Here is a 23,718-nt window from a genome sequence, read left to right on the forward strand (position 1 = left end):
AGGAGCTAGTCCATGGTGACATGATGCAATCCTTTTTTTGTTTTGTTTTGTGGCTTATTGGTCCTCTCCTTCTTTATGACATTGGCTATGTAGAAAAGCATGGGCAGCTCTTTTGTTGGCTGTTGTTTAATTTAGATTAGCCAGAGTTTTGTCCTGATTAAACTCAAGTTGTATCTTTGGGGCAAAAACACTTCAGAGGAGACCTCATGTCTCTTGGACCTAACATCAGGAGCAGACTAATGCCAGTTTGTCTCATCACTCTGTCGAGTCTGATCTCGGGATTGAAGTGGTATTTGCCAAGTAGTAGCTTCTCCAAAGAGAAAACTACTATGGAAGGGAGATCCTTGAGACAAAAATAAAGGAATATTCTTTTGTTGTTGTTTATTAAAAGCTTTCCTACTAGTTTTGCTATCCACTGATTTTTTTTTCCTGCAGTAGAGATTATTGTAGTGTTTGACAGATAGTGAGCACCTAACTCGCCTATTCCTCCACATTTGCTAACTGGAATTTGACTGTGAGGAACTTTACCTGTTACTTGTTTATTTATTAAACTATATTATTAAATATCAGATGTCCATGTCATTCCATGGGGAATAATCTGTTACTATCATTATTTATTTTGAAAAACAAAGAAGTTGTTTTAGAAAAAAAATAGAAATACTGAAACAGCTTAGATCTAAGTAAAGTGAGAATCAGTGAGCTGGAGGAAGGAACAGTTGTAGCCCAGAGCAAAGGAGGAATGGTGCATACCCTGAGAGAGGACTACAAAGGGCTCCTTGAAGATTCCCTGAGGCTTGCCTCAGAAAAACTGGTAGGAAAGTCCTAATGAGCATCACTTTAACCAACAGTTTTACCCCTATAGATAATGGCCAGAAATTGGACTAGCAATACTGCTAGCCTTGGTGTGGGATTGTACCCAAAACACTCTGACTTTCTGTATTTATTGATGGAAGAGCACTTTAATTGGTTGACTTATTCACTGAAGTTATGATTCCTACTTCATCTTTGGATGAAGCAAATGTCATGAGGAAATATTCCTGCGTGAGGAGTGAGGCCGTACTTCTGTTTTGAATGTCTTTCAACAGTTCAGAATCTATGTATCTGTACCTATAAGTGTTTAGAACTGACGTGACCATTGTGCCTTCGTATTGCTTGGCCATTGACTGGCTTCTGAGCTCCCATCTCTCATATCCTATTTTGTTGTGTCTTTCTGTAGATCTTTATTAACAATGAATGGCAGAACTCAGAGAGTGGGAGAGTGTTCCCTGTCTGTAATCCAGCCACAGGAGAGCAAGTGTGTGAAGTTCAAGAAGCAGACAAGGTATGTGTTGCTTAAAGATTCCCTGTGGAATAACCATCAGTAACAGAAAAACAATGAAGGTGTTCTTGATGCTACCCTTAGGTTCAAGCATCACATCTTTGCTGACAGCAGGTAGGTTTTTTTGTGTGGCGTATTTATCTTCAGTTATACCTCTTACTCTTTAACAGGTAGATATAGACAAGGCAGTGCAGGCAGCCCGCCTGGCCTTCTCTCTTGGTTCAGTGTGGAGAAGGATGGACGCTTCTGAAAGAGGACGTCTGTTGGACAAGCTTGCAGACTTGGTAGAACGGGACAGGGCAGTTCTGGCAGTAAGTAAACCAAGAAAGCAAGTTATGGTTCTACTCCAAAATGGCCAGTCAGCCGGAATGTGTTCTGTGAAGTGCTGTTGGGTAGGGGAGGTGGAAGACTGTATAGTGCATGTGTACAAAATATGAGAGATCTTTGGGGCAGCTCTTTGTCGCATTTTGCAGGGAAAAAGCCATAGCGTTGCATCACTGCTCAGGATCGTCCTTTCTCATTTTCTCACAGCTCCCACAAGCAAAGCAAAACACATGCACTTGACAAGCAAAACAAAAGCATTAAGAAACAGACCTCCAGGCTGTTTGTAAAAGACAAATGCCAAGTGGCTTTTTTTGCAAATCAAATCGGAAAAGAAGGATGTGTACTCTCATACATTCTACTCCATTTGTTCCATTATAGTTTAGAATCCTGAGAGAGATTTCCATTTCCTTCCACTAGAACAGTCACACACACACACACACACACACCCCAATACACATAGGGATTTCACCATATCTGGTAGATTTTGTTGTTTTTGCTGTTGTTTTTAAAATAAATGTTACTTTGAGGACTGAGTGTTGGTTCGGTAGTCAAGGGTACATACTGCTTTTTCAGAGGACCTTAGCTAGGTTCCCAGCACCCACATACTGCAGTTCATAACTCCCTGAAATTCCAGATCCAGGAAATTAGACCTCTGTCTTCCACAGGCATCTGTATCCATGTGCTCATACCCACAGAACACATGTACGTACACACACACACACACACACACACACACACACACACAATTTAACAGAAAAGAAATCTTTTCAAAATAGCTAGTTTCCTTGAGAATGAAGACTTTCTGGAGATAGGGACCGCTTAAGAGTGTAGGGAGTGTTTGCCAGGGATCCATCCTTGGATGGTCATCAGTTGGTTAGGGACTCTACTTTTTCCTCTATGCTTTGTAGACGTTGGCTGTTCATTAGCAAACTACATAGAAAAAATTATTGTCCAGTGTTCTTAGAAGGACTGGGAAATTATTGGATCTTCTTTTATAAAAGTGAGCCAGTATGGTAACAAATAGAATTTTAAAATGAGCTTTGTTTTGTGCAGTAAGTAGGTAAGCAGTACTGTCATGAGTAATAAATAGTATTCATTAACTTCACTGAGTGGAAAACATTTCAGTTTTGGCTTTGTCGGTAATTAAATAATTTTATACCAGTATGTGTTACATAACATCCTTCTGGATAGAAGCATGAAAATATAAATATCCATTTTTGTTTATTTCATTTGTTAAACTTCTAACAGTCTAGTATGTCTCAAGCGGAAAATAGTCTTACTTCATTGTTTCAGTGGGCACCGTTTTTGTAACAGACTTAATCAATTTAGGAACATGTCATTGAAATAATGTTTATAATGTAAAGCTGTTTATTATTGCTATTTTTATAAATGGACCAGATACTTTACTCTTAATAGATAATGGTTGTTAACATAAATGTTTACACAACCAGTCTTTAAATTGTTAAAGTCCGGGCTTCCCTAGAGAAGACCTTGTTTACTCGGTGGTAATAAATAAGCTCGCTGTGCACCATGGATATTTCACTTCTCAGCAGGGGGCTTGGCAGCTGTGCAGAACATTTTATATCCGCGTTGACTACACACAAAACTGACATCCCTGCTTCTCTGTGTGGATTCGAGTTACTGGCACACTCTCATAAAGATCTTCATTCTGCTCTGACCATTAATATACCAGAAGGTGGTTTGACAAGCAGAGCAATGTCTTTTATCATCAGTTAAAGAAGTGTTGTCTGTATATCTGGACGGTGGTTAAGGAAAACACACAGGCACAAGAAACACACATGTATGTCCGTTATGGTCTCTTACTAGTTACTAAAGCAAGCCTGTCAGGACGGGCACGTTCCCGTTTGGGAAAGCAGAGTTGAACAAGTGTGCATCACCACTCCTAGCCAGCCAGGTTCCCTCTCTTTCTTGTTTCTTCTTCTGTAGAAACTAGTCTGTCACTACAAAGTTCTGAGGTCTTAATTCTTCTCTCTCTCTTTTTTTTTCTCCCCCTACAGACCATGGAATCCCTAAATGGTGGCAAGCCATTCCTGCAAGCTTTTTACATCGATTTGCAGGGAGTCATTAAAACCCTGCGGTATTATGCAGGCTGGGCTGATAAAATTCATGGAATGACCATTCCTGTAGGTACGTGAAACATGATATGTCAAAAAGAGAAATGTGGAGCTCTGCCAGTAGTACTTCACCAAGCACAAAGAGTAGCCACGTACAGTGCAGATACGAAACACTTGTGACAACTTAAACTGAGCATAGGGGCAAATAGAGTATGTCACTAACCCTGACAGTGTCTCTCCTTTGTGTATAGATAGTCTACATATAAGTGCGAAGGGCCACTTAGATCAATTTATCAGTCAGTTAGAGAGTAGGTATGCAAGCATTGGCTACTAAAAGCCAGATTAGACCCTCAGTATGGAAGTGTTTGGGACAGAAGGGGATTCAGGGTTATCTATTTTAGCTATTGGATGGAAGAAATTTTATTGGAAGAGACAGACTGAGGGGAGCATGCAGACCCATCTCCTGGTGGTCAGTCTAGTGAGACTAAGCCAGGGGCTTCTGGGGGAAACTGGGTAACAAAGTCATAATTTCTTAGATATTTAGATATCTTATTACTTAGATATTTACTCTTAGATTTGTTTGGCCTATTCACATTTTTCCTTTGTAACACTGTAATTCAAGATCAATTTGATGCCATTGTTGCTTTTTTTATAGTGACGTCTAGAATGCAGGAAGGTCATGTCTTTACCTGCATTTCTCTGCAAAACATCATCAGTTTTTGTCTGTCATTATAACACAAGAAATAATGAATGCTTATTTGCATAACGCTTGAGCATGTTAAGTGTTCTTCACATTTAGGATCTGAAGATTGTGTAGGACTCCAGTGTAAAACCAACTGAAAATAAAGAGTGTATGCCAAATGACATAGTAAAACTTAAGTGTCTCAACAAAGTCACTTGGCTAGTAAATGTCAGAACCAAAATGTGTGTTAAGAATTATGTCACTGTATTTTGTATTCTTTAATAATAGATGGGCAATCAGGTGCAGAGAAAAATATCTATCTACCTTATTTGGCTTCTTGAAGGATAGTCTTTTGCTAGAAGGCTTTGGGAAGTGGAGAAGGGTTTTTTGAACCTTCAACAAAATGCCATTTCCCCTGACTTGGAAGTTTTACCCACCACACTCTATTCCATCTTACTCAAGAGCCACAATTAGCTGCTATTGTAGAATTATGCGATATCGGTTGGATGGATTTGCAAAGGCCCTGATGCTATTCTCGTTATAACACTATCCATTATTTCTTGGCCTAGCACTCAGTGGAGACATTTCTCTGACCATAAATCCCGTGCTTTGAACCCTCCTGTGGCAACTCCTACTCATGATGATTAATAATCATCATTACTTCAATTTATTGGATACTTTCCTTTTGCCTATTTATTATCTCTTCTGTCGCAGCAGCCCTGAGAAATATTATTTCCCCCTTTTGATCCTTGTAACTCAAATCGGAGTCCTCTGTTTCTCTCCTGCCCATAATTTCCCAGTGACAGAGGGTGAATCTAAACTTATTTACAGTTTGCTAAGGATGAAAGAGGAGTTGTGGTGCCTCCTAGTTTCCTCTGAGTGAGTGTTGATTTTATTGATTTTAGGGTAGGTAGGAAAACTTGATCCATACATTAAGATGAATTTTGCTTTAAAAAGGGCATTATGATATGTTAACATATAGGGAAGATTAAAAATACCCAGGTCATATGCAGTTATTTGCCAGCTTCGTCTTTATTCCAGTTTTATCTGCTAAACTGGAGGATGAACAAAAAAAATGCAGGTAATGATCAAACCCTAAGCTTTTGCCTTCAGTCAGTTCGTTCTGGTGCTATCAATAATGAATTAAGAGCTGAACTCTTCAATCCTCTTTAATCATAATGAGAGTGAGGAGAACCAGTTAGTAGGATCTGAATGGATGGTGGCAGAAGGCCGTGAAGTCAGCTCTTTACTCACAAGAAACCTTTTAGAGACACAGCAGAGACGCTGCAGAGAATCTGAGGGATCCATAAGGCAGATCTCATTTATAGACACAGGAACCAAGTACAGAGGAGTAAACCAACTTTTTTTTTTCAAGGCTGTCTAATGAAATAGTGATAGAGTTGAGACCTGTTAATAGAAGACTCAGGAATACGTACTATCACATCTTAGAATCTACCAGGAGACCCCTGCAATGAATAGTATTGGTGCTACTTCGTGCTAATGTAAAGTTTCAAACAAGAATAAGCAGCCATAGAATTTGTCACTGTTGTCAAATGCTCAACAGAACTGGATGGTGTCCGCATACCCTGGAATCTACCTGAGTACAGAATGGAATAGTTCTAAGTTTTTTGTCTAAATCTTTAATACTTAGACTGTTTAAAGGGTTGTTGTCCCCTCCAGAGTAATTCTGCTGCTGTCAAATGCTCTATCACTGAGCTATACCCCCAAACACAGAGTAATGGTGTCTATCCACTGAATTATGCTACTGAAAGAACTTTTTTTGATTTTTTTTTTTTTTTTGAGATAGCGTTTCTCTATGTAGCCCTCGCTGTCCTGGAACTCACTCTATAGACCAGGCTGGCCATGTACTCTGAGATCAGCCTGCCTCTGCCTCCCGAGTGCTGAGATCAAAACTGTGCTCCACCACTGCTCAACTAAAAGAACTAATTTTTTGTTGTTATTGCCTGTATAAGACTTGCTACTGCTATTGAAATGCTCCTGTTTGTTATCACTGGGAGCTTGAGGTTCATATCACATATCTCAATTCCTGATACATTAAGATTTGTTGACTGTGATTACATTGACTGTGATATCATTAGATTTTATTTTATGTACAGGATGTGCCAGAATAGGAGAATAAAAGTTACATTAAAATTTTAAGGCATTTATAGTCCCTGACTTTAAAATTAATGTTTGCCTTGAAGAAATTACTTAAATATTTAATTCATATTTTAATTAAATATTTCATATTTAATATTTAATTTAGTTAATTAAACTCTTAATTAACTAAATATTGATATCTCTGTGTCTCTATCCCCCTGACTCCATCTCTTCCTCTCCCTCTCTACATTTCTCCTTCCTTCCCTCCCCTGTGTAATTTTATCAGATCCCCAACAAAAAATGTACGGAAGTGGCTCAAATTTTCGCAAATACCAAAGAGACTTATTCTGTACTCTCTCCTCTAAGAAAAAGGCTTTTCCTAATGTACCTACTGTGTGTGCATTCTCAGCAGAAGTTAATTTACTGTGCAACCAACTTCATAGCACAATGGAGTATCTAATTGTAAGGTTCTTACATTCTTCATGAGCAGAGGGTTCCCGAATGCATTCAGCAAGCTCATTGTTGCTTTGAGCATTGAAGTATGAGAAATACCATGTACACCCAGACATCATGGGCAGCCTGCAAAACTGGGTCCGTATGGTCGTAAATGAGTAGGCTTGTTTTATTTTAATTCTTAGGTTTGAAGAATATGGGAAGAAAAATGTTACTAACCTGTGAAACTTGTCACTTGGTAATTTTCCTGGAAATGAAGCCATCAAGTAGCTCTGTGTACATTGTTAAGGAGTGAGCCAACTTGGCAGATGAAGCAAGTAATAGAGCCAGTGACCCTGGAAAGGATCAGGAAGGTGGCTCCCAAGTGATGGGCCCTGGTAACCCTGACCTAGAAGCTCGGGGGCCTCAGAGCAGGGTCCTGATAGCTGTGAAGGGCCTCTAAGGGCTGTTAGTCCTCCCCACGGGGCCCAGTAGAAGGTACGGCTCTCATGTTTTCCACGAATCACAGCTGCCTATTGGGAGTATCCCTTGGGCGTAAAGGAAAACCCATTGAGTTCACAGGGCCCAGGGCCCTTTCTTTACTCTTTCCACTCAGTGTCCCCCTGGGAAAACTTCAAGAGACAAGATGCCCTGTGTTTCTTTATTTAGGACTTAGTGAGCCATCTGTGAGGACTGGAAGGATCTGTACCCTTCCTTTGCCAGCCTCTAGCCCCGTGTGTATCAAGTCTATGAACAGATTATCAAGTACATTTTATTCCTAATAACTCAGTTTATCTTGGGACACAGTTATCAAGTCAAGTTTACTCCCCATAAGATCAGCTTCTGAAGCTATTGTCTATGTGTTTCCTCGCTTTCTTTTTCATTTTTCCTCGCTTTCATTTTTCAGTAGCTTTCAACGTTACATGATACCGCTACAATCTTGTATGTGTAGGACAGAGATGGAGGAGTCTGTGGATCATTGTGCTGTGCTTACATGGGTGACTAGTGAATTTACCCTGAGCCGCTCCATTTCTCCAGTTGTGCTAAATTAAACATTGTATTCTTCAATCCATCTTCCCTTCTCCTCTTGTAGCACTTCTGTCCTCCATCTCCATGTTCGTCCTGTTCCGCCCACCAGATTCACGGCTTTGTATTTACCCACTTGCGTGCGTCACCTTAGCTAAGTTATCACTTAGTGTGGGAGCTTTCCTTGCCAATGAAATTTTCTTTGAGTATTGATCAGTATTATTGCTGCTCACCTTTCCAGAGAGCAATAAACTGATGGACAGTAGTGAGTTGTGTTGGCCCAGCTGATGGCATCTATTCAGAGTAGTCATAAATTGTTTCCATGCACAGTTGATGTAGTTGGTTGATCTTTAAAGTACCACTAGGACTAAATGTCATCCTATGGATCATTTCTACACTTTGGCTCACTGTCCTGCCTGTGTGAGCCTAACCTGCCTTCCTCCTTTTTTCCCCTAGTTAGGCAAGCATCTATTAAACAAGTCCAAGAGACAGGGTGAAAATGGGGGGGAAAGTTTGCAAAAATGTGGCAGAGACTTAATTTCCTTGAAATTCAGAGCATTCCTCAAACAACTAAAATAATGAAGGACCCAATAGAAAAGGGGAAAAGGATTTAAATTTGAAGGAAAAAAATGAAAATGGTCAGTATGTTCATCCTTAAATTCATTAAAATAATTCCTAGCAAGGGAAGTAGGGACTTTCTCTGGCATGAACTCAGTGGCAGGCTCTTTGATCACCTCCCCCTGGGGGATGCAGCCTTGCCAATCCACAGAGGAAGACAATGCAACCAGTCCTGATGAGACCTGATAGGCTAGGGTCAGATAGAAGGGGAGGAGGTCCTTCCTTATCAGTGGACTAGGGAAAGGGCATAGGGGGAGAAGAGGGAGGTAGGGTGGGATTGGGAGGAGATGAGGGAGGGAGTTACAGTTGAGATACAAATTGAATAAAGTGTAATAAATGATAATAATAAAAAAGGAAAAAATAAATAATAAATGACAAACAAAATTTAAAAATTCTTTTAAATAAAAAGTTTTTAAAAAATAAGCAATAAAAATTTCAAAATTAAACACAAAACAAGTTGCTATTTTTCAGATTTCAAATTGGCTAAAATTCAGATTTTTTTAAACCAAAAAAAACTGGTTAAAGAGTAGAAAATGTAGCATGTTGTTAGTGTTTCGAACTTTTATAAAGGATGATTTGCAAACATTTATTAAAATATACACTTGAATCAAGAAATCCCAATACAGATAACCAGACATACATAAAGTGTTACCTTTTGCATTGCCTACAGAAGTGTGAGTAGAAAGCCACCTTGGTGACCCTCAGGAGAGTTTGCAGTACCCTGCTACTGAGCCCAGAACTGACTTGCAGCTAGCTTGACTGGAGAAAGGAAGAGATGAAGACAATTGTGTGATTACAATTGTGATGAGAAGCGTCCATATAAACTTTCATGCAAGTGAAAGTTCCTTGAAGACATGAAGGCAGTAGACAGCGGCTAATTTAGGGAAGAGACTAGGGATCAGAGGTGGCATGGGGGACTGGAAGGCCGGGGAGGACAAAGAGGAGCAGAAAGAGAACTTTATTTTAAAACATAATTTTGAACTTAGCTGAAACAACCCTGGGTGATAAATGTTAGTGGTTAAGAAGTGTTGAGCGACAAAGATAAACAACTTAATGAGTCATTTATCTTTGTCTCGCCCACACCCTCCTGTCCTCACCTTCGTCCCCAGTCCCAATAGTAGGGCTTCTCTGAGTGTCAGCTGTAGCTTCTCTTTCCTTTCAGAGGGGGCTGCTTTTGACAGACAAACCACTAGTGAGGTGACCAGAGACCAGCAACGAAGCAGGAAACAGAGACTTGGCTTAATTAGCTCTTTAAAAGTACCCAGATGTAGCAGCATTTTTCTAAAAAAAATTGGTTTGGGCTTCTTGGCTAATATTCCAAGTGCTTACTGTTCCCACAAGGAAGCAAGGCCGTTCCGTGTCTCTGCAGCTTATCCTCCAAGCTCCTAGGGATACAATGGCAACCTCCTGTCATGCCTCCCTCAAATGGAACTCTAGACCTGCCTGTGCCCCCAGGTCCCAGGTCATGCCTATAACCACTGCACTGAGTAAGGGAATATATCTTACTCATCTTCCTCACACTTTCCAGCTGCCCAGCAATAAAAATGTGCTCAATAGCATTGTGCTTAATGACTTTTGATTTTGAAAAATACCCTGAAAAATGGTTTAAAAGCTTGGGGTGCCTTAGCATTTAAATCAGGTAACTATTCTATATGTGTTAATATTTAACATAAAACTGAGTTTGTAAAATTTTTATTAAACTTATTCATTTTACATCCTGATCTCAGCCCCCTACCTTCCTTCTTCCTGGTCCCACCTTCCCACCCTCTCTCCCCTTCCCCCTACCTTTCTCCTCAGAAAAGGGGAGCCCCCCTCACAAACCTACCCCGACACATCAAGTCACATCAGGACTAAGCTCATTCTCTTCCACTGAGGCCAGACAAGGCAGCTCATCTAGGGGAAGTGATCCAACAGCAGGCAACAGAGTCCATGTGAGAGATAGTCTGCGACCCCTGCTCCCCTTGCTAGTGGACGAACATGAAGACCAGCAGCTCATCAAGAAGATGAGATTTTAAGGGGTTCCAGTCTTAAGGGTTCTCCTCCTCGACTGCTCTGTGTATCATAAATTTGCCCTTCATTTTGTCTCATCTGTTCTGTCCACATGGAGGGTTTACCTGTAGCCACCTGTGCAAGTGCATGTGCCCACGTACACACAAGCACACGTACGCACGAGCACGTGCACGCACACCCTGAATGCCAGCTGTGGTGTTTGGTGAGTAGGATGTGCTTTGACTTCATTTCTGGCCTTTGCTGCCACCTCAGTCCTCCTCTGACTCCCCCTGGCCCTCTCTGTGGAGTGACCATGCTTGTTTCTTTCAGATGGAGACTATTTTACTTTCACAAGACACGAGCCCATCGGCGTGTGTGGACAGATCATTCCAGTGAGTGCATCTCCTCACACTTTGTATTTATTTTCATTTGACCCAGTTCTCCTAAAGACACATAAAACATGGTCTTCAGTGATGTGTTTCCCATTACCGGGAAGAAAAACCCGAGCTCATGTTGTTGACATATCTCTAACAGCCTCCCTGTAAATGCTTATTTGAACAGGTGAATAGAGTTTCAGGCCTATTACCACAAGTAGAGTCCTCAAGTCATGGAATTCTTATGGTAAAAATAAGCAAAGCAAAGCAGAGGGTATGAATAACCGACCCTTGGTTATAAGAAATAATGTGGGGTTGTAGTTGCTTGTTTATGTTTTAGATTGGCAGCTCACCATCTTTCCAGGCGTATTGTTTGATACGGTCTCTTAATCCCCTTCTTCCCACTGTCTCTTTTTCACAAGAATGTAGAGAGAACGGGCTTCGGAAGCCTCAGCAGTACAGTTAACATCCCAGTCCAAACTGAAAACATTCTATCTGTAAAGAAAGATAGATGTAGTGACTGGTGTTTGGATTGGAACATTAAACACTGTCCTTCACTCTTTCCCATACACACCCTCGGCACAACACAAAGCGTCACCCAAGCTTCTGACTGTACTAGCTCATAGTTCTGGTTGGGATTTCAATGGGGAGGGGGTCTGTGTGTGCTGACATTAAACTCAGTATAGATAAGACAAGGACTTTTTGTTTTTTTTTTTTCAATATATAGAAGAATGATGACTCAAGAATAAACTTTGAATTGGGGAGCCAAAGATTGTTGGTGGCTTATTAATATTTGTTCAAATGATCAATAGGCCCTGGTCTATTTGTGAATTTCATTGGAGAACGAAGGAAGGAAAAAGAAAGGCTTGGTTGAAGTTCTTCCTTTTCTCCATTCAAGAGATCCCTCCATTGTCACCTTCCCTGCAAGCATCGAACCTGCCCCTCTTGCTCTCCTAGATCCTCAGAGCTGTAGCTTGCCTCACAACGCAAGAGCCCCTGTCAGCCAGCTCCCCCAATTACTGCCTCCAAGATTTACACACTGTAGATGGAATTAAAACATCACCAAGGACTCCTAAGTTTATAAACAACGAAGGGGGAAAGAAATTGGGTGTTTGGTGAAGGCAAGACACTTGTATATTTTTGTAGCTTGCCAGAGCCAGTGAGAATCCTTCAAGGATGGCAGCTGAGATGCTTCAGGCAGAAGCACATTGTGGTCAGGGGACCAGGAGTGCTGTTTTCTTCCTTAATGAAACTATCAATGACACTTGATAGAAAGGAGCTCATGCCTGAGCTTATGGCAATACAAGATTAATATTCTATTACAAATCAGTTTGCACCATGTTAGTCCCCATGTTCGTAGTCTCATAAAGATACTCTAGTTTGGTTTTCATGGATGTATTTTGCCGTAGGAAGGATGCTGATGAAATTTTTGTGTATTCACTGGTAGGTACATTTTATAAAATGTATAGGAGTATGGTTTATGACACTACATACAAATATGCCACATTGAAATTAACATTGTCTTTAAAATAATGTGATAGATAGGATTTTAGTTTCTAGTTAATATGCATATAACATTTTTCATACCAGTGTGAAAATCTTGGCGTAAAAATTTTTAATTTAAGAGGAAAAATTCACATCCTGAAACTTTGGAACAAAGCCCAATTCTAGAAATATGTAAGCAAAATAAAGAGTAAAGCTAAGCAAAGAAGAGTGACTCCTTGCTCCTTTTCAGCATGAGCTTTCCTTAGCTGGGCGTTTGCTGTGCAATGACACCCTAATCAGAGAAAAGGAGGAACTTCAAGGCCAGTGCCATTCTCTGCAAAATGATGTCATCACCTTTGTGGTGGAGAAGATTCATGTTCAGGACGGTTTTCAAAATCTGAGAAGACACAGCTTCTTCCTTTCAAAATCTGAGATGACAAAAAGTAATGGAGCAATTTCCCCCTCTCAACTTTGCTCTTCTCTTACAGTGGAACTTTCCGCTGCTGATGTTCACCTGGAAGATTGCTCCTGCGTTGTGCTGCGGTAACACGGTGGTTATAAAGCCAGCAGAGCAGACACCCCTCAGTGCGCTCTACATGGGAGCCCTCATCAAGGAGGTAGGACGAGCTGACCGCAGAGGGTTTCCTCACCTCCCTCCTGTGGAACCTGTGACTCGGAGCCCCGCTGGCGTGAAGGGTGACACTCACACCCTCCTTCCTCCAATTTGTGTTCCTTAGGCTGGCTTTCCGCCTGGAGTCGTCAATATTCTGCCAGGGTATGGGCCAACAGCTGGGGCAGCAATAGCTTCTCACCTCGGCATAGACAAGATTGCGTTCACAGGCTCTACTGAGGTAAGGACCCGAGAGAAGGCGGGCTGAGGGAGAATCCCATGACTTTGCAAAGGGGTTGAATGGAAATGCAGATGTGGTGGTGCCCATTGTAATCCCAGTGCTGGGGGAGCTGGAGATGGCAGGTTTCTGAGGTTACCTGCCAGCCAGCCTGGGCTGCTTGGCAAGTTTAAGGACAAGAAAGAGGCTCTGCCTCAAAAGCTGAAATAGGTGACTGCTCCTGAGGAGTGACAGACACTTGGGATTGTCCTCTGGTGCACACGCACGGGCACACACACTCATACACAATAAAAACGTAGATAAAGGCTGCAAATAGTGCCCATGAGCTCAACACCCACACTGAGCACCCAGGTGGGGGCTCTGGAAACTTAGTCAAGAATATAGGACAGAAGCAAGCAGCGAGGCTGGCAATCCCATCTAGCCTGTGATGGAGAAAATAGGGGCACCTTTCCCTTTGTCCATTTCACCAGGTCCCATAGGTGCAAGGGCATCTGACTGCCTTGTAAGCCACAGGGCTGCTGTAGAGCAGCGGTCAGCAAAGATTTCTGTGCAAGGCCAGATGCGAAGTGCTGGAGACTCCACAGGCAGCATGGCCTCCATCACACACTCCACTCTGCCTGACTGGTACCAGGCACGCGTGATATATGAACTTACGAGTGAGGCTGTGCACACATGAAACTTGTTTTTTTTTTTTTTTACTGATGCAGAAATATGAATTCTGTATCATTTTTGTACATCAAAAAATACCTTATTTTTTCCAGATAGTGAAAACCATGAAGACCATTTTCATCTAGTAAGCCATACCCTGATTACCACAAATCTGCTGTTCTCGGCGTGTCTTTGATTTGGGTTCAGATAATAAAAAGTTTCAGAATGTCGTTAGAGACTAGATGCTAAAGAATGCCCGCATCTGGTGAGGGTCAGACCGAATAATGAACTGAAAGCGTTGTGCTCACTCTCTTCTGTGAGCTAGCCCCACTCCAGAACTATAGGAATCCTTGCTGTAATGACAGCATCCAGTGAGGGACGGTCACAAGTCCGCAACAGTGCAACCCGTAGGAAGGATGAGAGTTGTGTCTGTCCATGAGAGTGGAAAATGGACAAGAAACAAGTGAAACTGGGTTTAGTAACATGTTTAATATAATACTTTTAAAACACTATTTTAGCCTATCTTTATAAAATTAGTACCTTCATATTTTACATCCTCACTTCCCTGTAAAGACTTCAAGATCTGGTATATATGATTCATGTTATAGCACTACTTGGTGTCATTATTCATGTTCCAAGTGTTCTACAGCCCCATGTGGCCAGCATACCTGCCAGAGCAGATCTAGAAATTTCCTAAAGTCAGATGATGCAAAGTTAATGATAGTTAGCTAAATGGTCTCTTATTGATTTTGTATAAGATTAATAGACTTGGGTGGTCATTTATAGTTAAAATGGTTGAATTTTATATTTGTCAAGAGTTTATATTCTGTTGTCAAAGTTTTATTTGCCAACATAATTTTGCAACGTATGAAACGTGCAACCCAAAATGTGGCTGTGACAGGGAAGTACTGTCCCTGGGTGCACTGAGTCGGTTGCTTTAAAAGTATTTGCTAAAGACCAGATGCTAAAATCACCTGCATCCAATTAGGATCAGACTAGAAAGTAATATCTACAAAGCAAGCCATTGGAAAGAATTCTGAATTTAAAACCGTGGCAAAAATATAGGCAAACTTTTAACAGAATCACAAGAAACCTACATGTTTATCTCATATGAATATAGTTGGCAAGAATCCTGAATAAAATACTTCCAGACAGAATGAAGAGGTACCTAAAAAGGATCATTTACCACCACCAATTAGAAATTTATCCAGAATACAAGACTGGTTTAATATAGAAAACAAGCAGTTTAATACTCCATGTTAGGCTAATAAAAACAAAGGCTACACAGTCATCTCAAGAGACATAAAAAAGAACTTGACAAAATATGCCCTGACCCTGAAACTTAAAGTAGAGACAGCCCTAATCATTCTAGCAAATCTATCATTCTATCAAATGATGAGTAGATAAAATGTAATATATCTACAAATGGCATATTACTCAATAATTAAAAAGGGAACGAAACATATATAATAGGGGCCAACTTTGTAAACATGAAACTTAAAGGATATGGTAATGACAAGCTATGTATTGTATGATCATACTTTATTACCAAGTATCTGGAAGAGGCAAACATACAGACTCAAAGCCGGCTAGTGATTGCCAGGGGCCAAGATGAGTGACTGGATGGATATGAAGTTTCTTGTGGTTTGGTTGTAATGTCTCGTATTTAGATAGCTGTAATCACCGTGGGAGTTGCACAGCTCTGTTAATAAACTAAAATGCCTGAACCACGTACATCAAAAGGAACGTCTGATAGGGTATGACATGAATCTCAATAAAGCTGTAGGAAATGGATGATTCTGAGGGAGGCTTTAAACTTTGGATGTTAATAGTCAACGGTGATTGAACTGAGACTTCTTAATGCCAGCCAAGTGCTTGTCATCCTGCCATATCGTCTCAGCAGCCAGAAAAGTGCAGGGTTAGCTAAGCACTGCTGGGCAGGTTAGGTTCCTCCGGCTGCATGCTTGTAAGTTAGGCTATAAGCCATACCCAGAGCCCTGGTGCCAGGCGGCACTGCACTGCTTTCTGACTGCGGCTTGGTGACTTAAGCAGGCAGGGTTCGTTGAAGTCCAGAGTAGCATCTCCAAGAGGGTATTTATTTATTCATTTATTGGTTTGTTTTTTTAAAGCAGTCTTGCTCTTCAGTCCTATAGCCTTAGCCTACGAAATTCAAGGAATATAGATGTGAACCACTATGCCCAGTTCTGAAAGAGCACAGTTTTTAGATAATTATCGCAAATTTTCAATGGAAACAAGAATCACTTCAGTGGAAGCAAGACTCATTTAAAAGTATTTAATTCTCAAAAGTTCTCACTGTTGTTCTAATTCATTTTTTCTAAAATTTAAATCAGGCTTGCATCTCTAGTACCTCTGTCATTTGATCTGGTGCAGGTCATTTGTCTGCCACTCTCTGACACAGGAATTAAAGTTTGATCCCAAGCTATTGCAAGTCCGTCCCACCAACCTTTCCCGAGCACTGAGCTGTCATACCCTGCTAGGCTTTGGAGATGGGACAGTGGAATATGAATGGCAGTGTAGCCCGCAGGACAGTCTCCGAGCAGCTCTCAGTGTGGTGTGCAAGCTCGCCTGAAGAGAGGTCGTTTCCTTTAAAATTGTCTGGTTTTAAATGTGTTCCAATGGGACAGAACCCAAATTCTCCGTGTGGAGTCACCTTGTTTCTCGTGCACCCAGAGAAACTGTTCAAGACATTTAAACAAATAAAAAGTTACTTACTTCAAAAATGAAGCTGTGCTTACAAAGTAAGAGCATTCCTCTTCCCTTACTTTTTTTGAGATGGTTTTTAAATTGTTTGTTTTTATTTTCTGTGTGTAAGCATTTGCCCGCATGTATGAATGTGTACACCACGTGCATGCATGGAATGTCCATAGAGGCCAAAAGAGGGCTACCCAGAACTGGAGTTAGAGAGGTCTGAGCCACTGTGTGGGAGCTGGGAGCCGAACTCAGCTCCTCTGCAAGAGCAGCCAGTGCTTTAAATCACTGAGCCACTGGAGAATACTTTTTAAAAAATTAAGATGATTCTTAAATTATCTTAAATTAAGATAACTCTTAATTCTGTAGTGGTTACTCTCACCTGGGAAGGATTTGGTAAACCTTTTTAATCTTACCACTGATCTCTTTGGAGAAAAGGAGAATTCGGGTTATGGGGTCCAAATTGTGAAAAAAAAACAAAACATGGAGGACCCCAGCTCTGGAGACCCCTGTGTAATGTATTGTTTGGTCTGTATTAGTCATGTCTCAAAACCAGTCCCACATGCCCAGACCAGTACCTTCTAACAGGTCAGTATTTCCTTCTCTGCAGTGTAGGATGCAGGGTTAGCTTTTGATGCACCCTAGCAATAACATGCAGGGTTATTTTTCATTTTTCCAGCAGTTCTACTTCTGACAGACATTTAGAATTCCAACACTGCATATTATATACCAATCCCTAGACCTTGCCTATCCCGCAAAGTCTCCTCAAGCAGCCCTGATCACACCAGATGAGACCTTTTGAGGAGTCAGTACATGTTTGATTTCCTAATGCTGCCTACACTTGAAGGTGCAGCTTGTCTGTGCTGGATCTCATGGGACCTCTGAGTTCTTGCTAGGATACTTAGTCTTTAAGGAGTAGATAAATGAAAAGGTACTAAGTTTTTGTTTTGTTTTGTTTTGTTTTGTTTTGTTTTGTTTTTGTAGGCGTCTTCCTAGTCCCTCAGGTTATGGTTCTCAGCCACATTAGACTGAATTGATTTCCATCTGCAAAGCTATGCAAGGGCATACAAGCAAAGCTCATGTCTAAGTTGAACAGCTGATAGTCAGTTGAAATAGCCTTGTGCTAAGCAACTCTTAAATACAAAATACATATTTTGTATTTACTTAGAAACTTAAGCTAGTTCACGTTGAGTAAGTACCCCTCAATCTTTTACTTAGAAAATAAAGTACGGCTCAATGCAACTTGAGAGAACGCTATCGGTGAGCTATCCTTTGCCTCTTTCTAGAAAGCAGTAGATAAAGTTGTACTTGTTCAGTAAAAAATGCAAACGTGGGATTCAAATTACAGTAAGACGGGCAATTAGGGTTCCATATGGCAGATTTGTGTGTGAAACCCAGTTGATCTAGATGCCTGTTGTGGCTGTACGAATTTAGTCACGGGACTTGTTATGGTGCAGTCTTTGAAGTCCTCAGCTTTCCTTCTGTAGGGATGATTTTTATCTACTTCATGGGTTGAGAGGGTGAAAGAAACTGGAATGAAGTGTGTTTGGCATGGACCTGGTTCTTAGCAAAGTGTCAGTGAAGATGAGCCATCACTGTTTCTTATATTTTGTTGTTATTTGTTTGAGACTGGGTCTCACTATGAAACCCTGGCTGGTCTAGAACTTGCTATAGTTGGAGGCAGGCTAGCAGAGGTCCATCTCTTGAGTGCTAGGATTAAAGGCATGTGCTACTACACCCAGCTATGTGATTTTTTTGTTTGTTTGTTTGTTTGTTTGTTTGGGGCATTTTAGGGGGGAAAGGAGGATTGAGGCAGGGTCTTACTGTGTAAGCCCTGGCTGTCCTGGAACTTGGTTATGTTGACTGGGCTGGCCTTGAACTCACAGAGATCTACTTGCTTGTTTCTGCCTCCTGAGTATTGAGGTTGAAGGTGTACACCACCATTCCCAACTTCCTATTTATTTCTGAATGACATTTATAGGAAAATCTATGCTTTGGGATGTATGGTATAAAAGAAGGGCCAATGGGTTCTTCCAGACAAGGGTTAGGACCCAGCTTTCTCACTGCATGATCCTGGCCTTTTTCCTAGCCTTTATTTTTCATTTTTGGCAGCCCTGTAGTAACTCTGTAGAGGCTTATTTGTGGGTTAGGACAACACACTTGAAAGGTCCACCCATATTGCTTGGCACACTGAAAGATTTCAGTAAACACTAGTTGAGTATGAAGCTTCCATTTGCAAAGCATGTTTGTGGAGGGCTAATTCCCACTCTCTTCTGGCAGTTTCACTCTCCTTTTATTTGTTTTGTGGCTTTCATAAATAGTTTAGGGATATTTTGGCTTCTAGTAAGTAGTGTATGTGTGTTTTTCTGTTTCATGTTTTGGAAGATTGACCAAGTGCTAGCTTGCATAAACTCTTTTAAAATCCTTTAGGTAAATTAGTGGAGTACTTAGAATGTGGCCCAGGAAGACAGTTTGGAACCCATTGAAAAACTCACTTAGGATTTCTTGCTGTGGTCTAGTGTAAGGGTCACTCTTTCAACCAGGGTTTGCCAAAATAAAATCCTGTGGCAAGAGGGGCATACTTAAAAGAAACATGTAACGTAGATATCACCGCTTTCAGCAGTTGCTCAGGAACACCTCGCCTGTGGTGCTGGCAGGATCTCATTTAGATTCAGGTTGCTGGACTTCACCCCAGAGCTTCTGGATTAAGTTGGACTTGGCAGTGAGTCTAGGAATCCTTATTTTAACAAACTTTTCTAGGAATTCTTCGTCCATGGTCAAGAATCAGTGGCTTACTTGGATTGGATTAGCTGGGTCACACTCCGCATCCACTTAGAACTCCACGATGCTGAGTGTGTTGCTTTGTGCTGAAACAAGACATGTGTATATACTAGAAGACCACCCACACTGTCTTCTGGATGCACAGTGTCATTGCTAGCCACTTTAACAGGCTTTTCCCAGATGTCCCGTGCTGCACAGTGGGAGCTGACGAGCCCCTGTGCAGCTGCCACTTGAAGTGGCTACCTTAAGTGTCGCCATCTTCTCTGCCAGAAATCATGGGAATTTGAGCGCTGATACAGTATTTGTTTTACTTCTGTTTTTCACTTAACTTCTTTTACTTCTCTTCATGATTCTTTTCCTTTCAGGCTCTGATTATCTTTATTAACTTTTAATTAATTTATCCCTAGTACATCTATTTTACTTTAAAAACTATCACTCCATATCTTCACCAGTCACATGGGTTCCTTCTAATTTTTACGTTAGTAGTCCACAAAGAGCCATGTGGGACAGTTAGCCTATACCTTAGCATTTTACTTGCTTAATATATTACTAATGGATTTAGTGAGGCATACTCTAGGTACAGTGGATCTCACATATTTAAAGTGAGATAAGTAAGCATAGTAAGGCAGGCATGTGTAGCCACCACCTGTGAGAGCATGAGCTCAGTCAGAGAGGGCATGTAGCCATTACACTCAGAAGTCTTCTCCCATCTCTCTCTCCATCCCAGTTTCTTTACTAATTTCATTTTTTTTACAAGTTTATATGAATGGACCCAGATAGTATCAATAGCTATATTCTCCCAGAATAATTAATTTGAGATTCACGTGTGTTGATATATATTTCTACTAATTACTGCTGAACAATATTTTATATTCTTTTTTTAAAATTTTTTATTAATTACACTTTATTCATTTTGTATCCCCCCATAAGCCCCTCCCTCCTCCCCTCCCGATCCCACCCTCCCTCCCCTTTCTGCATGCATGCCACTCCCCAAGTCCATTGATAGGGGAGGTTCTCCTCTCCTTTCTGATCTTAGTCTATCAGTTCTCATCAAAAGTGGCTGCATTGTCCTCTACTGTGGCCTGGTAAGGCTGCTCCCCCCTCAGGGCGAGGTAATCAAAGAGCAGGCCAATCAGATTGTGTCAGAGGCAGTCCCTCTTCCCATTACTATGTAACCCACTTGGACACTGAACTGCCATGGGCTACATCTGTGCAGGGGTTCTAGGTTATCTCCACGAATAGTCCTTGGTTGGAGTATGAGTCTTTGGGAAGTTCCCTGTGTTCAAATTATCTTGTTCTGTTGCTCTCCTTGTGGAGTTCCCGACCCCTCCAGCTCTTACTATTTCCCACTTCTTACATAAAATTCCATTCACTCTGCCCAACAGTTGGCCATCAGGCTTAGCATCTGCTTTGACAGTCTATACTGCAGAGGCTTTCAGAGGCCCTCTGTAGCAGGTTCCGAGGTTGTTTCCTATTTTCTTTTTCTTCTGATGTCCATCCTCTTTGCCTTTCAGGATGGGGATTGAACATTTTAGTTAGGGTCCTCTCTTTTGATTAGTTTGTTTAGATGTACAGATTTTAGTGGGTTTATTCTATGTTGTATGTTTATATGAGTGAGTATATACCATTCGTGTCTTTTTGCATCTGGCACAACTCACTCAGGATGATCCTTACCAGGTCCCACCATTTACCTGCAAATTTCATGATTTCCTTATTTTTCATTGCTGAGTAATACTCCATTGTATAGATGTACCACAGTTTCTGCATCCATTCTTCAGTTGAGGGGCATCTGGGCTGTTTCCAGCTTCTGGCTATTACAAATAAAGCTGCTACAAACATGGTTGAACAAATGTCCTTTTTGTGTACTTGAGCCTCTTTTGGATATATGCCTAGGAGTGGTATGGCTGGATCTTGAGGAAGCACTATTCTTAGTTGTCTGAGAAAGCGCCAGATTGCTTTCCAGAGTGGTTGTACAAGTTTACATTCCCACCAGCAGTGGAGAAGGGTTCCCCTTTCTCCACAACCTCTCCAGCATGTGTTGTCCCTTGAGTTTTTCATCTTGGCCATTCTCATGGGTGTAAGGTGAAATCTCAGGGTTGTTTTGATTTGCATTTCCCTAATGGCTAATGAGGTTGAGCATTTCTTTAAGTGTTTCTCTGCCATTCGATATTCCTCTACAGAGAATTCTCTGTTTAGCTCTGTTCCCCATTTTTTAAGTGGATTCCTTGGTTGCTGCTTTTCAGCTTGTTTAGTTCTTTATATATACTGGATATGAGTCCTCTGTCAGATAGAGGGTTGGTGAAGATTCTTTCCCAATCTGTAGGCAGTCGTTTTGTTTTGATGACAGTGTCCTTTGCTTTACAGAAGCTTTTCAATTTCATGAGGTCCCATTTATTGATTGTTGCTCTTAGAGCCTGTGCTGTTGGTGTTCTATTCAGGAAGTTTTCTCCTGTACCAATGAGTTCTAGGGTATTCCCCACTTTTTTTCTAGCCGATTTAATGTGTCTGGTTTTATGTTGAGGTCTTTGATCCACTTGGACTTTAGTTTTGTGCAGGGTGATAAGTATGGATCTATTTTCATTTTTCTACATGTAGACATCCAGTTGGACCAGCACCATTTGTTGAAGATGCTATCTTTTTTCCATTGTATGGGTTTGGCATCTTTGTCAAAAATCAGGTGTCCATAAGTGTGTGGGTTTATTTCTGGGTCTTCTGTTCGATTCCATTGATCCACCATTCTGTTTCTATGCCAGTACCATGCAGTTTTTATAACTGTTGCTCTATAGTACAGCTTGGGATCAGGGATGGAGATACCTCCAGAAGATCTTTTATTGTAGAGGATTGTTTTAGCAATTCTCGGTTTCTTGTTATTCTATACGAAGTTGAGAATTTTTCTTTCCAGATCTGTAAAGAATTGGGTTGGCAATTTGATGGGAATTGCATTAAATCTGTAGATTGCTTTTGGTAAGATGGCCATTTTTACTATGTTAATCCTGCCAAGCCATGAGAATGGGAGATCTTTCCATCTTCTCATATCTTCCTCTGATTCTTTCTTCAGAGACTTGAAATTTTTTTCATCAAGTCTTTGACTTGCTTGGTTAGGGTTACACCAAGGTACTTTATGTCATTTGTGGCTATTGTGAAGGGTGTTGTTTCTCTAATTTCTTTCTCAGCCCTTTTGTCTTTTGTATACAGGAGTGCTACTGATTTTTTTGAGTTAATTTTGTATCCAGCCACTTTACTGAAGGTGTTTATCAGCTGTAGGAGTTCCCTGGTAGAGTTTTTGGGGTCACTCATGTATACTATCATATCATCTGCAAATAGTGATAATTTGACTTCTTTTCTCATCTGTATCCCCTTGATTTCCTTCAATTGTCTTATTGCTCTAGCAAGGACTTCCAGCACTATGTTGAAGAGATATGGAAAGAGTGGGCAGCCTTGTCTTGTCCCTGATTTCAGTGGGATTGCTTTAAGTTTCTCTCCTTTCAGTTTGATGTTGGCTATAGGCTTGCTGTATATCGCCTTTACTATGTTTAGATATGTGCCTTGTATCCCTGATCTCTCCAATACTTTAAACATGAATGGACGTTGGATTTTGTCAAATGCTTTTTCAGCATCTAGGGAGATTATCATGTGGTGTTTTTCTTTCAGTTTGTTAATATGGTGGATCACATTGATGAATTTCCGTATACTGAACCACCCCTGCATACCTGGGATTAAGCTTACTTGGTCATGGTGGATGATATCTTTGATGTGATCTTGTATTCGGTTTGCGAGTATTTTGTTGAGTATTTTTGCATCAATGTTCATAAGGGAGATTGGCCTGAAATTCTCTTTCTTTGTTGAGTCTTTGTGAGGTTTAGGTACCAAGGTGACTGTGGCTTCATAGAATGAGTTTGGTAATATTCCTTCTGTTTCTATTTTGTGGAATAGTTTGAAGAGAATTGGAGTTAGCTCTTCTTTGAAGGTCTGGTAGAATTCTGCGCTGAAGCCATCTGGTCCTGGGCTTTTTTTGGATGGGAGACTTTTGATGACTGCTTCTATTTCTTTGGGGGATATAGGACTATTTAGTTGATTTACCTGGTCCTGATTCAGCTTTGGTAAGTAAAATCTATCAAGAAAATTGTCCATTTCATTTAGATTTTCAAATTTTGTGGCATATAGATTTTTGAAGTAAGTTCTAATGATTGTTTGGATTTCCTCAGTGTCTGTAGTTATGTCCCCATTTTCATTTCTGATTTTGTTGATTTGGGTGGTGTCTCTCTGCCTTTTAGTTAGCTTGGCTAAGGGTTTGTCGATCTTGTTGATT

General features: G+C 40.9%; 1 protein-coding gene across 1 annotated transcript in view; it reads left to right on the forward strand.

Moving 5' to 3' along the window:
* Positions 1-23,718, forward strand: part of Aldh1a2 (aldehyde dehydrogenase 1 family member A2) — an 84,866-nt gene that overhangs the window by 33,784 nt on the left and 27,364 nt on the right. Inside the window, exons 2-7 of the mRNA XM_055596902.1 lie at positions 1,217-1,321; positions 1,489-1,629; positions 3,661-3,790; positions 10,895-10,956; positions 12,912-13,040; positions 13,161-13,274. Of these exons, the coding sequence (XP_055452877.1) occupies positions 1,217-1,321; positions 1,489-1,629; positions 3,661-3,790; positions 10,895-10,956; positions 12,912-13,040; positions 13,161-13,274 (681 nt within the window). The remainder of the gene's footprint in view (positions 1-1,216; positions 1,322-1,488; positions 1,630-3,660; positions 3,791-10,894; positions 10,957-12,911; positions 13,041-13,160; positions 13,275-23,718) is intronic.

Source organism: Psammomys obesus, unplaced genomic scaffold (assembly GCF_907164565.1).
Source record: "Psammomys obesus unplaced genomic scaffold, mPsaObe1.curated_primary_1811, whole genome shotgun sequence".
NCBI lineage: Eukaryota > Metazoa > Chordata > Mammalia > Rodentia > Muridae > Psammomys > Psammomys obesus.